Consider the following 14788-nt stretch of genomic DNA (forward strand, 5'->3'; position numbering starts at 1 on the left):
CAACTGGGCTCTGCCTTTCTTTGTGTCTCTAGCATTTCTGTGTTGTTCGTGGGGGGCATATTTCCCTAAGTGTAGGCTGCAGATGAGAGAAACTAATGCTTTGACATTTCTGGAATAGAAATCTTTCCCACCGAGTAAGCCTTAAATACTTAATGTAATCGTTCATTTTGTCAAATAGTTTGAACTAGGGCAATATTTACTTGACAAGGATTGGTGGAGTAAACATAGAATATTTAAACACTATATCTATACATATATCTATCCATAGATATATCTGTATTTTTCTTGTATCTCAAGAATTCCAATAAAAGTATCATAAAATGGAAAAAAAAGTTCATGCTCATATTCCAGAGAAAAATGTCTGGCCTACATTTATTCTGCAGGTCTTAAATTTTCTTTCAGCATTCAAGTTGTTGGCTTGTTGATGTAAACTATCTCAAATAAATCTGACTGCCTCACTGAACTTTGGAGCAGCTGTGGACCAAATATCTTGCTTTGTCATATACAGTCACTTTGGAATATGGCAGTTCATGGTAGTATGTTGCAATGTGAGAATATCCACCATGGATCAAAACGATCCTGGGACCTGAGTCAGAAAACAGATTAAGTATTTTGAGGCAAAAAGGAAACAAACAGCATAGTCCTGGGCTTTTAATAACTCAAAGAGTACAAAGCTATTATAAGACAGAATCCACAATAAAAGCTGACTAGATAAAGTAGGGGAAGTCATCGTTCCAAACAAACAGCACAACAGTCATGTTTAGAACTTTGAATGCTCTTTGAAATAAACCTGAGGATACTAACAATAAATAACCAACTACACATAGACCAAAACCCAGAAACAACACTGGATACCATAAGCCTGTGGAAAGGCAGCAAGAACAAGGTGATGACAAAAAAAAAAAAAAGAGTAAGATGTAAATATTAATAACTGAATGACAGCACACACACATGCCCCCTTTTAAGAACTGTTTTCCCAGAAAAAAAATGCTCAACTCTCCTTTATTTTATAAGTACATAAATACAGTTTATATTCAACTTTAGATATTATGCTTTCCATCCTTAGCAGGGATAATTACTTCCACCTTTGTGTTCTCTAAGATATTTTACAATACTGCTTATTAAATTCCCATTACTTCATTTCACATGATTAGTTGTTTTGGTGTCTGACTTCCTGAGCTGATCATGAGCAACTTGAAGGGAGAGGCCATCCATTACCTCTTCATCATCTCTAACATAAAGGAGTTACCCAGCTGAAGTCTTCTTTGGACTCTCAAAGTCATGTTTTGAACCTCTGGATGCCAGGCCACATTACCCATTTAGAGTTACCTGGGTGCCTCCTAGACCATAGCTTTCTGAACCCTGTCCCAGATCTACTGAATCAGAATCATCTGGAGACGACTCCAGGTGATTCCTAACAAGGTCGCTTATTATATTTAACAAGCCTCCAAGGTGATTCTCACACACACTAAAGTTTAGAAGCACTGTTTTAATTTACAAACCTTCACCAACTTTACATGTTATGCTTTGTTATGATTTTGGCTAACTTTTTTTTCAGCTTAAAAATCACCTCTAAACTCGAACTTCTTAGCAACCTTCTAGTCTGATATCACAACATTTTTGGAATTAATTTAGACTTCTGGGCCCTCCCTATTCTGCACCTCAATTCCTGAGATATGTTCAGAATTGCATCAAATGTTGAAGATGGGGAGACAGTCGGGTGTTGTCCCCTGAGATGTCTGCTCAGCTGAATACAGTATTATCTATCATACAGCCCTAGCTGTGACTTGCAGACTTGCTTCACAGGTGGGCTGATGATTTTGTGAGTACAGCCACCCTAACTGGCATTTTGGCATATTCTGCTTCTGCTTTTTCCCTATCAATCACTCTGGCCCCTCTATTAGGTAGGGATTAATCAGATTATATAGCCAGTAGCACAGGAGAAAGAAATCTCTATTCATACACCCTACTGATTTGTTCCTGAATAAGTGGCAAAGATTATGAAGCAAAGTTTTTGTTTTTCATCAAACTTATTACAGTGATTGCATATTCATTTGTTAGAAACACTCTCTTGTTCATTTCTTACTTGAATATCATAAAGTGTATAGCCATTTAAACAGTCCAGTTTAAGAGATCAGTTTATATTCTAAGTCTCAGTGGCTTTTTTATTTGGACCGTTACTTGGAGAGTTTAGTGTAATGTACTGTCATGTAATATATCATGCCAAATTAAATGGCATGTATTTGCTGTTATCAGGGCCCTCCTCCCCTTCACTTATTAGATTATTTCCCTTGGTACCCCATATTCACATAAACAAAAGTGATATTATTTTAGGCACATATACTTTAGGTTTCTTCATAACAGTTGATTTAATCTGGATTTAGGTTGTGCGTAACAAAAATTGTGTTTACTTATATTAGTGTCCCTGGTACCCAGCACAGTGTCTGGCATACAATAGGTGGTCAATTAATGTTTGTAGATCCGGACTGAATTACGCTTGAATTTTGAATTATTTCCAATGAATAGGGAGGTTTCACAAACTTCTTAGACAGCTTCCGTTTTCCATGATTACTGTTTATTGTTGAAACAGCAATGGTCTGTGTTGCTGTATCTTTTCTAATCAGAATGCATAGAGCCTTCCTCCTTTTCCTTTGTCCATCTGCATTTCCTGTATCTCTGTCTTGTACATTGCCTAGCTTGGAGGTGTAGGACATGGGAATCTCCCAATGCAACTTGAACATTGTGGATCTATGGCAACTATATTTTGGAGTTACATTATTCTTCTTCCAGCAGAATGGAATTTTATGAATCATAAAATTTTAGAGCTTCAAGTGATATTACTGATCATCCAGCATAACCATTTTGTGAATGAGGACACTGGGACTCAAAAAGGGTCATTTACTAAAGACTCACACTGATGATATTAAAATAGAGGACAATTTAATTTTAAACTTCTCACCTACATTTGGTCCATTCACTGTCCTTCAGAAGCATGGACATCTAAATAACTATAGTTTGCTACTCTGTGTAGCATTTTACAGGAATTGCTAGAAGGAAAGAACCATTTTAGATGCACTTTTCTATTTGCCTCATCCTTGATTAATTTTGCCATTGTATAATGGATTGGTACAAGGAAATTCAAAGATTGATGCATTTTTTTCTGAGGAAGGTTATTGATTGGAAACCACAGCTTGTGTATATATCTATTTTCCTTCTTTTTGCCTTCCACAGTTTATAAGGAAAACAAGCAGGACAAAATTATATGAGAAAAACATAATGTAGATGTATCTTTCTTCAGGTAATTTTTAGTTTTTTAAAAAAAATGTGATTAAAAATGAAATTTAAGTATATTAGGAAATTTGGTATTGAAGGGAATTCTTGCACAAGGAGTTTTTACCTAAGCACATGATACAAACAAGTTATAATATTTGCATATCTAGATTTGCAGCTATTGGTTTGTTTAAAATATAGTGTAACCATAACACCTTTGTCCTGAAACTAGAGTCATCATTAGCAAATCAAGCCAGAGTTCTAGTGCAACTTTAGTTTTAAATCTAAATTTCCTAATTGGTACTTGGTTTCACTCAATCATCCCTTATTTGTGAAAATATGTCAGGCTAGCTACTGTTTCCCAAAGAGCAGAGTAATGAATGGGAGTAGAAATTTAACTCCATTAATTTATTAAGGATTTGTTTTGCCTACCCACACCATAAGCAAGCACCCAAAACAGAAAATACCCAAGATGCAGAGATAAATGAGAAATATGGTTATGTGCTTGTTGGTACTGGTGTGGTCAGGCAGTTCGAGTCTCCTGTGCTGAGTGGGTAGGATGGTCACAACCTCAAACACGCAGACACATCCAGGTGCCCCCTAAATTGAGTGAAATGTAAATGTGTCTGATGTGTTTTCTAGGCATTCTGCAGACCTGACGAATGAAAGCAGCCTCCTCCTTTGCAGGCTTCCCCAGAAACATCTACCTCCTGAACCACGAAGATTTATGTATGCCATGAGCCCAGCCTGGGAATGCTCTGAGCCGAGCTCAGCAAGGATGCCTGAAATGTGGTCGTGGCAAGTCTTTCCTAGTCATCTGCAGTTAGCCCCGAGTTTCATAAACCTCCTGAAGTACGCAGGACACCTACCTCTATAAATGGCTTAGTTCCAGCTTCTAGGGGAATTGGGAACATTTGCTGTTTATATTGACCCTAACCATACATTATAGATATTCAACAAATATTTGCAAATACTAATAATTTAATGATTGTTTACTATGCCCAGACCCTGTGCTGGGCACTTTACATGCATTTCTTTTTTTCATTTAATCTTGCCAATGGTCACTTGGGATAGGGAGTTTATCAACATTCATATTTTGGAGAAAAGAAAACTGCGACTTAAGAGGTTAACTAACTTGTCTAATGTCACAAAACTAGTTAGTGCACCCTATTATCCAAGCTTGATTAGTCACTTATTCACCCTGGGATCAGCTTCCTTGACTATGAATTGAGGTAGTGTCTTCCTCTTTCAAACTTCCCTTCTACCTGGGTTTATTTGCCATGTGACTTCACCAGAGAGGTAGTTCTGAAGATAGGGGACTTGTGATGAAGGCCAAAGGACAAGGACACTTTCTGGTACATGACTCCTCCTTTCTGGTAGGAGTCAAGTTGCATATTAACAATTTGCCTGTACATCTCCACCACTTTCTCTAGTTGGTGCCTCTGACAAAGTTCTCCTTTAGTCAGACATTCTACATGAAAATCCAGTCATATTTTAATATTATACTTGGCTATTACCTTATTTTATTTATGTGCTAGATATGCATATCAGTTTGCCAACTCCGGTGAAAGAAGCAGAACCACAGACAGAAAAACAGATACTGTGCCTTCAATCTATCAGGATGGTAGAAATTTAGTATCAACTTTGAGCTAAATTCCAAGGCATTTGGGGATGGGGTAGGGTTTGAGAGCTTTTCTGGTCCTTGAGTAAGCTGTCTCTGTCAGTATGTGCTGAGAAATCCATCATTTACTGGTCTTGGGCCATGTTCCTGGGTCCACATGCATTACTGCAAAGATTTCTCTGCTTTCTATCCATGAACTTCTGTGCAATACTTGAAGACTTAAGAGTCATTCTGTTACTGCTGTGACACATGGCCATCTGCACTTTCAGAGGCTGTCCATGACCTTATCTGCTTAAGACAATGTTCCCTCAAATCGAGTCTTTTTCACATTACATAACAATTTTTTAAATTCACGTTTTTGACATATCTGGTCACCCTCAGTATTATCATAACTTAATATTTTTCTTTAATTAACTGGAATTTATTTTAAAGTGAAACTGTACTGGGGCATCTGGGTGGTTCATTCCGCTAGACATCTGTTGATTTCCGCCCAGGTCATGAGTTCACATTAGTGAGTTGGAGCCCCTGCATCCAGCTCCGTGCTGACAGCGCAGAGCCTGCTTGGGATTCTCTCTCTCTCTCTCTCTCTCTCTCTCTCTCTCTCCCTCTCTCTAGTCCTCCCCCACTTGTGCTCTCTCTCAAAATAAATAAAATAAACGTTAAAAAAGCATTAAAACGAAACTCTACTATAATAAATAGAAAATTTGTATCGCTTGCCATAAAGAGAAAGTAGCCATTAACATAAATTATATGAAACCCAAACATTACATTCTAGATGGATACGGTCAAGTCACATCTTTCTTAGTCTAAACTTAATAAATCCAGAAGGACTATCTGCTTCAATGGGAGTGAGATTGTGGGAGAGGACATAAATGGGTTAATATCGCAGAAGTATCTTACTGCTATTGACATATTTAGAGGTAGGGCTATGTCACAGGGAGAGCACAGAACTGGAAAACCTGTTATATAAGTCACAATCAATGACTGTCGGTGATCAGAGACGGGTCGCCTTTGCGGACCTTCCTCCCTTCCTTCATAAAATACAAGATTCCATCAGCCCAGACGCGCCGCCACCCCCCACCCCCCTTTTGCGCACCTACTGTTCCCCCGGAGTTGAACTACATCCCCCACAATGCACCGCGCGCGGCGCCAGAAATGCGGACCGCCGCCACCTCCCGCCGCTTTCCTTCTGTCCCTCCTACAACTCCCACAAGCCCCCTCGGCCCCGGGCCTAAGCCCAGCCTCGGGTGGAGGCGGAGGCGGAGGCGCGGGAGTTATGGAGGGGGCGGGATCTGCAGGGAAGTGCGTCAGAGGAGGCGCGGGGAGAGTAGGGTGCTGTGGTCTGAGCTTGAGGGTGAAGCTGGCGGAGCAGGAGGATGGGCGGTGAGTGAGCGGGGTCGGCGTCTCCGGGCAGGGGTCGCGTAGCCGTTGGATGTTTTCAGCAGTTTGAAGAGGGGCCCCTCCCGGGGAGCGGCCCGGGCGGGTGGGTGCCCCGCCGCAGCGCTGCGGCGGGGGTTTTCCCTCGGCCGAGTGGTCTGGGGAGGGGCCTGGTCGCGTACCTGGGGCCCCTGGCCTGGGGTGGCCCTGGACTGCGGGGGCCCCCGGCTCGGTAGTGCGCCCTGCGAGGTGATAGCGCCAGTTGTCCGGCCTGGGTAAACAGCCGCTCTCGGTGCCGGGACCTTTTAAGGTCATTTGAGAGCACCAGGATGAAAGAGAATTATAAAGAACAAGAATACAAAACCAACTTCTGGAGTTATTGTTAATCAGTGTAATTGCCCCATCTCTCCTGTGTCACACTTGCTGTCTTCCAAACTCGGCAATCCCAGTTTGCGAGCCTGTTTTCGTGCGCCTTTGTAAGGTGTTTGGTGCGGTCACGGTGTATACTTGGCAGGATTTGACTCAGCTTGATCCGCCTTGAGTCATTTTACTGCGGCCATTTACTACTACTGCCGTTGAGTCCTGTCCACACCTTGGTGTGGTAGAGCCCCTCCCTAAGGAATGTGGTGAAAACCTCAAGAGGAGGGAAGGCAACCTGGCTCTGTGCCGGTGCGTGACATTCCCCAGGACTCTGTAACGTAGCTTATTCAGACTGTATGTTACCATATATGGGAGACAAAAGAGCAAAAATTGTACAAAAGGCATCCCCCCCCCCCCCGCCCTGCGCTGGGGGCTCAGCCCTTTGGGTCTTAGCCCGCCGAATAAAGCTGTTTCCTGGAAAGAAAAGCCTTAGTGTCCCAACTCTTTCTGTGTGAGAATCCTGCTACATTGGGAGTATTCATATTCTGCCTAATTCAGTTTTCTTTCTAGCTGAGGGGGAATCATTTAGTTTGCAGATGAGGAGAGTCAAAAAGTGTGAGGAATGGGGAGAGTAGACAGGAGTGGAGAATTTGGCAGCGTAAGGGAGTTTTCCTTAGCTTTAATAGATTAAGAGCAGATTGCTATCTAGCATTATCATAGTTACTGTTCTCTTTGCTATTCTGTGTACCCAGAACTACCTTTTCTGTGTGGGTTAAGGAACATCTCAACTCTGTTTTCCAAATAGCTCCTGATTCTTAACCTTGGTTTAGAAGGTTTTCCTCTTCAGAGGAAACTGGGAGGAGCCAACTTCCTCTGCTTCCTTTTCTAATGCTCTGTTCGCGCTCAACCCCAGAAAGCTTAATGCTCTGCAGCTTGCATAAAAATTCAGCCTGTAATGAAGAGTTTATGTATGGTACACTGCTGACTCTGAGCATGTCTATTGTTTGTATCTGTAATGTGTATGTCCATTTCAGTGTTGTCTGTTTTAGTGTGCAGGTGATAGACTAGAGAACAAGACCTCTGTCTCCGTAGCATCCTGGGTATGTGAGCATTCAATAAGTACTTTTCATAATAATGAGTTTTATTTTGAACTTAATTGAGAACATGCTTGCCTTTATTTATTTTTTAATGATTATATATTACTTTAAGGGCCAAGGGATGGGGAATAGGATAAAGGGTGGTTTTTGAGATAATTCCTTTCAAAGTAACCTCTATATGTCCATGAAGTCTAACATTTCTTCTTTCTCCGACTTTTAAACAGAGCAGTCTGAATGCCAGAATGGATAACCGTTTTGCTACAGCATTTGTAATTGCTTGTGTGCTTAGCCTCATTTCCACCATCTACATGGCAGCCTCGATTGGCACAGACTTCTGGTATGAATATCGAAGTCCAGTTCAAGAAAATTCCAGTGATTTGGCCAAAAGCATCTGGACCGACTTCGAGAGTGATGAGGCAGATGAAAAGACTTATAATGATGCGCTTTTCCGATTTAATGGCACAGTGGGATTGTGGAGACGGTGTATCACTATACCTCCAAACACATATTGGTATAGCCCACCAGAAAGGACAGGTATTTCTCTTATTTTAACTTCTGTCTCCTTTATCTACTCAATAATAAAGTGATGGTGATGACCCAGTTATGTAAAAGGAGGTTTGTGGGTTCTTTCTCTCTCCAAAGAAATAAATCTATGTGTCTCTTCTCTCTCTACCACCTTCTCTGCCCATCTTCCATGAATTACCGTGATACTCGTTACAATTGGTTGGATAAGTAACTGTCCTTATCTTGGGAAAGCCAGTTTACATCTCTGTACTTATCAGTAAAATTATTTTTATTAGTCTCACACATGTCATGAGGAAATAATTGGGAAAGTACATTGGAAGACTTTAAATATTTGGTAATTGGTGAAAGAATTAGTATCCAGAATCAAATCAACAAATATGAATTGATAGTCTTTTAAGTGTTAGCTGTGTTTTAGTAGTTATTATCATTTGCCCTGTGAATCTTAGAGAATATAATTTGATCCAACTCTACGTTTAAATCTGTGTATATTGAGTCTGTTTTACAACAACTTGATAGAGTTTGTAGGTTAAAAATATGCATTACAGAAATAAAAACCTAAGAAATTGTCTCATTTATTTTGCAAGCATTCTTACCATTAAAAATGTTTAATTTCCAATTATTGAAATGGAAACTTTTGAACTGTTTCTAAGGAACAACTTTACAATTTGTTTCTACTTATGACTACTTCTGTTGACCACTTTGTGGGAAGCACTGTATTTAAATCACAGCACAACAGGCTGGAGTTACCATATATCAGAAGGACAATAGTTGTGATTATATAATGGGAAAAAGAAAGTAGTTGGAAGGGGGGGTGGTGGTTAAAGTTAATTGTAAAGGGTTCAGTTCTACTCATGAGGGCATAGGAGCACTTGATGGTTGAATCTTACCAATCGTTTATCATTCATTCAGCAAATATTTATTACATGCCTCCATATTCCATGTAGAACATCAGAGGAAAAAAAATACTTTTAGTCCGAGGGAGCTAACATTCTTGTAAGGGATGCATGCAGTAAACTCAATAAATAAGTGTAATAGCATGAACAGTAGTTATTTATATAGTATGTTAGGTGACACATGCTATGAAAAAATGCAGGAAAATACAGGGGATTTGGAATATGTAGGGAAGGGGATGTTGGTGTGCATGAGTTATAATCTTCAATAGCATAGGCAGGATAGGCTTCAACAAGAAGACATTACTTGAGTAAAGACTTGAGGTAGGTGAAGGAGTTGGCTGTATGGAAAGTTGCAGAGGTAGGGGGAATCGTGGGTTGGAAGGAAAAGCTACTGCAAAGGCTTTATGGTGGGAGCATGCCTGAATTAGTCAAGGACCAGCAAGAAAGCCACTGGGCTGGAATGGAGGGTAAGGAGGGGAGAGTTGTCAGAAAGGTACTCTGGGGGTGAGAGTGGGGCAAACCTTGCAAGATTTTCTAGGCGTGATGAGGGCCTCGGTTTTTACTCCACATGTGAAGGAGCATTGCGGAGCTTTGAGCAGAGGACAGATGATCTGGTCACCTAGACGCATGTTTTGAAAACAGGTAGTAGGCAAAGGTGGAAGCCAGGAGACTTTTGCACTGATTCAGGTGAGAGATGATTGTGGCTTAGACGACAGTAGTAGCACTGAGAAGTGGCTGGATTCTAGATATGTTTTGAAGGTGGACCCTCAAGGATTAACTGGTGGGATGCATGTGGGCAACAATGACTATAGTTTCTGGTCTGAGGAACTAGAAGAATGGAATTGTCATTACCTGAGATGGGGGAAGACAGCTGGGGGAGTAGGTTTCGGGGAGAAGATGAAAGTTCCTATTTATTTGTCTTCTCCTTCCTAGTCTTCTTGCATATCTATTCGCATTCATTTTACTGCTCCTACTTTTTTTCCCCTTCCTTGTACCAATGTCTTAAGCCCACTGCTGAGAACCACTGGCATCCATTGGGCATCAGTGAATCTTGTGTATCATTCAAGGCCAAAGAGGTTGCTGTCCTCTGGGAACATCTTTCTATATCACTTTTTATTTTAGAGAATAATTACTGAAAGGGATTTTTGTTAAATGTTTATAATTAAAGCAATAAGCAATCATTGTTAATTCATGTTCCAGAGTCATTTGATGTCACAAAATGCATGAGTTTCACGCTAAATGAGCAGTTCATGGAGAAATTTGTTGATCCTGGAAACCACAATAGTGGAATTGATCTGCTTCGGACCTGTGAGTACATTGATTTCAGCCGGACAGTTGGGAAAAAAAGAAATAATTTTGCCATTTGTTGATTTCTGTTTTGGGAACAAGATGAATCAGTATGTCATGTCAACTTGAAATAAGATCTCTAACGGTATCCCGATGAACTCTCTTCTGTTGAAAACATATTTTAAGGTTAGGTACGTACCTAACCAATTGCAAATATAAAGTTCAGAGAAGCAGCTAATACATTAGGTGACAGAATCCAGACCTCCTCAAAAGATGTTATTAGTGGGCCCTTTTGAAGAGTAAATTTAATAGGAATAAATAATAAATTTTTGTATTTGAGTTAAACATTTCAGCTACCTGAGTTCAGATAGGGATATGTAAAAAAAAGTTGACTATAAGCTCTAAGAGTCAACTAAGGATTAGGGCTACCAAAAACGTTAATGTAGCCTTAGGTGGTAATAACAAAAGTATAGATATCAAAAACAAATGAAAGTATTTATTAGGAGCGTTCCATTCCTTGATGGTCAGACTGCATAAGAAATACTGTCTTCAGATTTGCACCCGGTTTTCCGGCTGTAGACGCTTACTGGAGCTTGTCCAAAAGAATGACCATGTTATGAGAGACCATGAAATGGCAAGTACAGTTGACCCTCGAACAGCATAGGGGTTAAGAGCACGAACCCCTCCACGGGGTTGAAAATCCACATATAACTTTTGACTCCCCAATACATTACTAACAGTCTACTGTTGATCAGAAGCCTTACCAATAACATAAAATAGTCACCTGACACGTATTTTGTATGTTATATGTATTATATAGTGTATTCTTAACATAAATTAGAGGAAAAAATGTTATTAAGAAAATGATAAGGAAGAGAAAATACATTTGCAGTATGTTCTGTTAAAAATCTGCATATAAGTCAACCTGCACATTGAAAAAAAATTTTTTTAATTTTAATTTCAAAAGCAAGAGAGACCAAGCACAAGCAGGGAAGGGCAGAGAGAGAGGGAGACAGAATCCGAAGTAGGCTCTAGACTGAGCTTGTCCGCGCAGAGCCCCACACAGGGCTCGAACTCACGAACCGTGAGATCATGACCTAAGCTGAAGTCGGATGCTCAATCGACTGAGCCACCCAGGCGCTCCTCAACCTGCACATTTAAACCTGCACATTTGTATTGCAAATATATAGGAAGAAGTATATTTCTAACAGAGTTTGAAGGGAAGTTGGAGAAAAGACTTTTATGTAGTTCCAGAAAGTAAAACTAGCACTATAGGGTAGAATTTGGCTTAGAGTTGATATTAATACATTACTAATAATTAAAGTAATGTAAGAGTTGAAGGGGGTGCTTTGGAAGATCATCAGCTTTCTTCCCACAGCTGTTGTTGAGGGAATTTATGATAATTAAAACTGCCATTTACTGAGTGCAGAGATCCTCTGCTTTGTGTTTCATGTATATTCTTTCAACAGGTCTTTTATAATCACCATTCATTTACTTGTTATTCCCGCCTTGAGATCCTATAAGGACTTAAATTCATTTGTATGTAGAGCCAGAAGGTTTTGCTTCAAATGCTGGCTCTCCCGCTTACTGTTTTACCTTGTACAAGTTAGTTATACCTCTTGCCTTAGTTTCCTCATTTGTAAAGTGGAGATAATAATAGTACCTCTTCATAGGGATGTTGGAGGATTAACATGCAACGCGTGTAAAGAATAGTGCCGGATGCATAGTAAGCCCTCAGTGATTGTTAACTGTTAGTGTCCTTTCACTTTTATCAGGACAAAGGTAACATCCTGTTGAACAAAGTGCTTTAGAAAAGAAACATCCAGTATTAAAAGTACTCATTTCTCACTTGTTGAGAAAAGTTCTATTGAGTATATGACAGAAATTGACATTGTGAGAACACCATCTGAAATCATGGTAACATTTCTTTTTTTTCTCTTTTTCAAAATCAGATCTTTGGCGTTGCCAGTTCCTCTTACCTTTTGTCAGTCTGGGTTTGATGTGCTTTGGAGCCGTAATTGGACTTTGTGCTTGCATCTGCCGGAGTTTGTATCCCACCATTGCCACAGGCATTCTGCATCTCCTTGCAGGTGGGTCTTGTCAGGATACTTCGCTTTTCTCCTCTTCCTGTGTCCATAGAGACCAAAGAGTCGTAACTCTTAAACATTCACGCAGTATCGTCCTGTTGTGTTGCCCGAGAAGCTCTCACTGTGCTCTTACCAGTTATGTTTTGTTCTCCTCCAAGGGCTGTGCACACTGGGCTCAGTGAGTTGTTATGTTGCTGGGATTGAACTACTCCACCAGAAACTAGAACTACCTGAGAACGTGTCTGGTGAATTTGGATGGTCCTTCTGCCTGGCGTGTGTCTCAGCTCCCCTACAGTTCATGGCTTCTGCCCTCTTCATCTGGGCTGCTCACACCAATCGGAAAGAGTACACCTTAATGAAGGCCTATCGTGTGGCATGAGTGGGAAGTTGCCTGCTTTGCAATTGCCATTTTTATTATGTTTTTAATATTAATATTTTCTCTTGTCTCCCCTCCCGTTGTTTTTAATTTAATTTTTTTTGAGTGGATCTACCATTTTATCCTGAAAATCTATTTTATTTATTCACACAGACAATTGTTTCTTAATACCACTAAAATGTATATGGATTATTCTGAATGATTCCATCTTTTAAACCAATGTGGGTTCAGAGTCCAGAGAGCAAGAAGTGGGTAGACGGTTGGCACAAATTTCTGAAAGAAAATTGATAGTGGGAGATTGACCCAAAGCAAGTCCTACTGATGTCGGTTAGACTTTTCAGTAAATAGCTAGCTGTTCAACTAGAAACCCTTTAGTGTCTCTGGGAAACCTTTCATTGTCAAAACTTAATGGTCACTGTGCTGTTGTAGATAGCCAGTCAGCCAGAAGTATTAGTGCTATTTTCAGACTTAAGCTATATAAAATAAGGAGATTAGCTAAGAGCCTTTTCCCCAAATATTGGCATATAGCTTTATTCAAGGTGAAGTATGGCAGCTGTTTATCTATACTGTGTTTGTCTACAAGAAAGGAAGTGAAAAATACAGTGTTTACTTGAAACTTTAACTTCGTAACTGCAGGAATTCCAATTCAGCCAGACAAGAGGATTAACCTTATTTTACTTTACCTTTTTTTGTATTTTTTTTTTTTTTAACTCTCCTTAGTATGTCAATAGGATTTTCAGTACCACCAAACCATTTTGGATTTTTGCTCCTTGCCTCTTCACACATCAGGCTTAAGAGTGCTTTCTTTCTAACAGTACTTTGGGGTCATAGAGTAAAATTCTCCAACTGCTGTCTATGTATTCCAGCTCAGTACCATAAAGAAGGTTCCACCGTAATGACCCTCCGGAGCTAGGAAAACTACCACAAGACCTAAAGCTTTGGCTAGTCATTAACTTCCAACTATGGTCTTTATTTCTTGTGGTGAAATGATGTGCCTTTCCTTGCCTAAATCCCTTCCTGGTGTGTATCAACATTATTTAACATCTTCTAATTCAGTCATTTTTTTATAAATATGTCTATATATAAACATTGAACTTTAAAAAAAAATCTTATTTACTTATTCCATTACTGTAGCACTTGACAGATTTTAAAAAATGTAACTTAGTAATTTCTTACAATATCCTAAATCTGTCTTTTTTAAAAAATAAAAAATGAGAAGAAACTCAATATTGTATAGTGTCTCAGTTGATGTAAATCTCAATATTTTAGGATAAAGAAGTGCAGGATTCTGAATGAGGATCTCTGTGTTTCTCTGGAAAATGCATTGTTGCTAGGGTCTCTGTTTTATCTTCCAAAAAATATGGGAACCCCTTACGCCCATTAGAAAATAAGACACTCTTCAGAGTTTTAAAACATGTTTTCAAAGTAGTTTTGTGACCTCTATGTATCCTATTTAATGTGGCTAGAGTTTTCTTAAGTTATTTAATGGCTGTGGATGTTTGTGTTCTATTGTAAAATACTCCACTTTCTGACTTAAAGCCAATATTACTCTGCCACCAGTTATTACCTGTGCAATTACTGGCTATCAGTTTTCTACCTCTTCCTAACTCTTGAAGTTCACTGCCTTTCAGCACCTTCTGTAGAAGGCAGAAAAGCTAAGTAAATATACACAAAGCACTTAGGTAGGGATTTTAAAGTTATTGACCAACATGACATTTTTTATTGGGAAGTTACTCATTTTAGACAGTGTCCCTGCCACTTGTCCCTCCAAAGTTGTCTGTGATTGTCAGTCCACCACCAATCTTTCACATGCACTGTGAAAACTCCGTCAGAATTGGACTTGTGAGTTACAGGCTCACTGGTAGCCTCCTTGAGTATGGAAGCCAGCACCAGAA

General features: G+C 39.8%; 1 protein-coding gene and 1 long non-coding RNA gene across 3 annotated transcripts in view; both read left to right on the forward strand.

Moving 5' to 3' along the window:
• The window catches only part of LOC124526581 (uncharacterized), a 31982-nt gene extending 27751 nt beyond the window's left edge, over positions 1-4231 (forward strand). For both annotated transcript variants that reach the window (XR_006965697.1, XR_006965698.1), the window contains one exon: positions 3913-4231. This is a non-coding gene — a long non-coding RNA (uncharacterized LOC124526581). The remainder of the gene's footprint in view (positions 1-3912) is intronic.
• A 1946-nt stretch (positions 4232-6177) lies between these two features.
• On the forward strand, positions 6178-14120 carry CLDND1 (claudin domain containing 1). The gene is made up of 5 exons (XM_047099625.1): positions 6178-6274; positions 7950-8259; positions 10344-10451; positions 12383-12520; positions 12676-14120. Exons 2-5 carry the CDS (start codon positions 7968-7970, stop codon positions 12894-12896), a joined length of 759 nt encoding a protein of 252 aa, XP_046955581.1. The 5' UTR covers positions 6178-6274; positions 7950-7967; the 3' UTR covers positions 12897-14120.
• Positions 14121-14788: the final 668 nt, after the last annotated feature.

Source organism: Lynx rufus, unplaced genomic scaffold, assembly GCF_022079265.1.
Source record: "Lynx rufus isolate CCGP_SWC_20201006 ecotype Redwood Valley unplaced genomic scaffold, mLynRuf1.p SCAF_5, whole genome shotgun sequence".
Taxonomy (NCBI): Eukaryota; Metazoa; Chordata; class Mammalia; order Carnivora; family Felidae; genus Lynx; species Lynx rufus.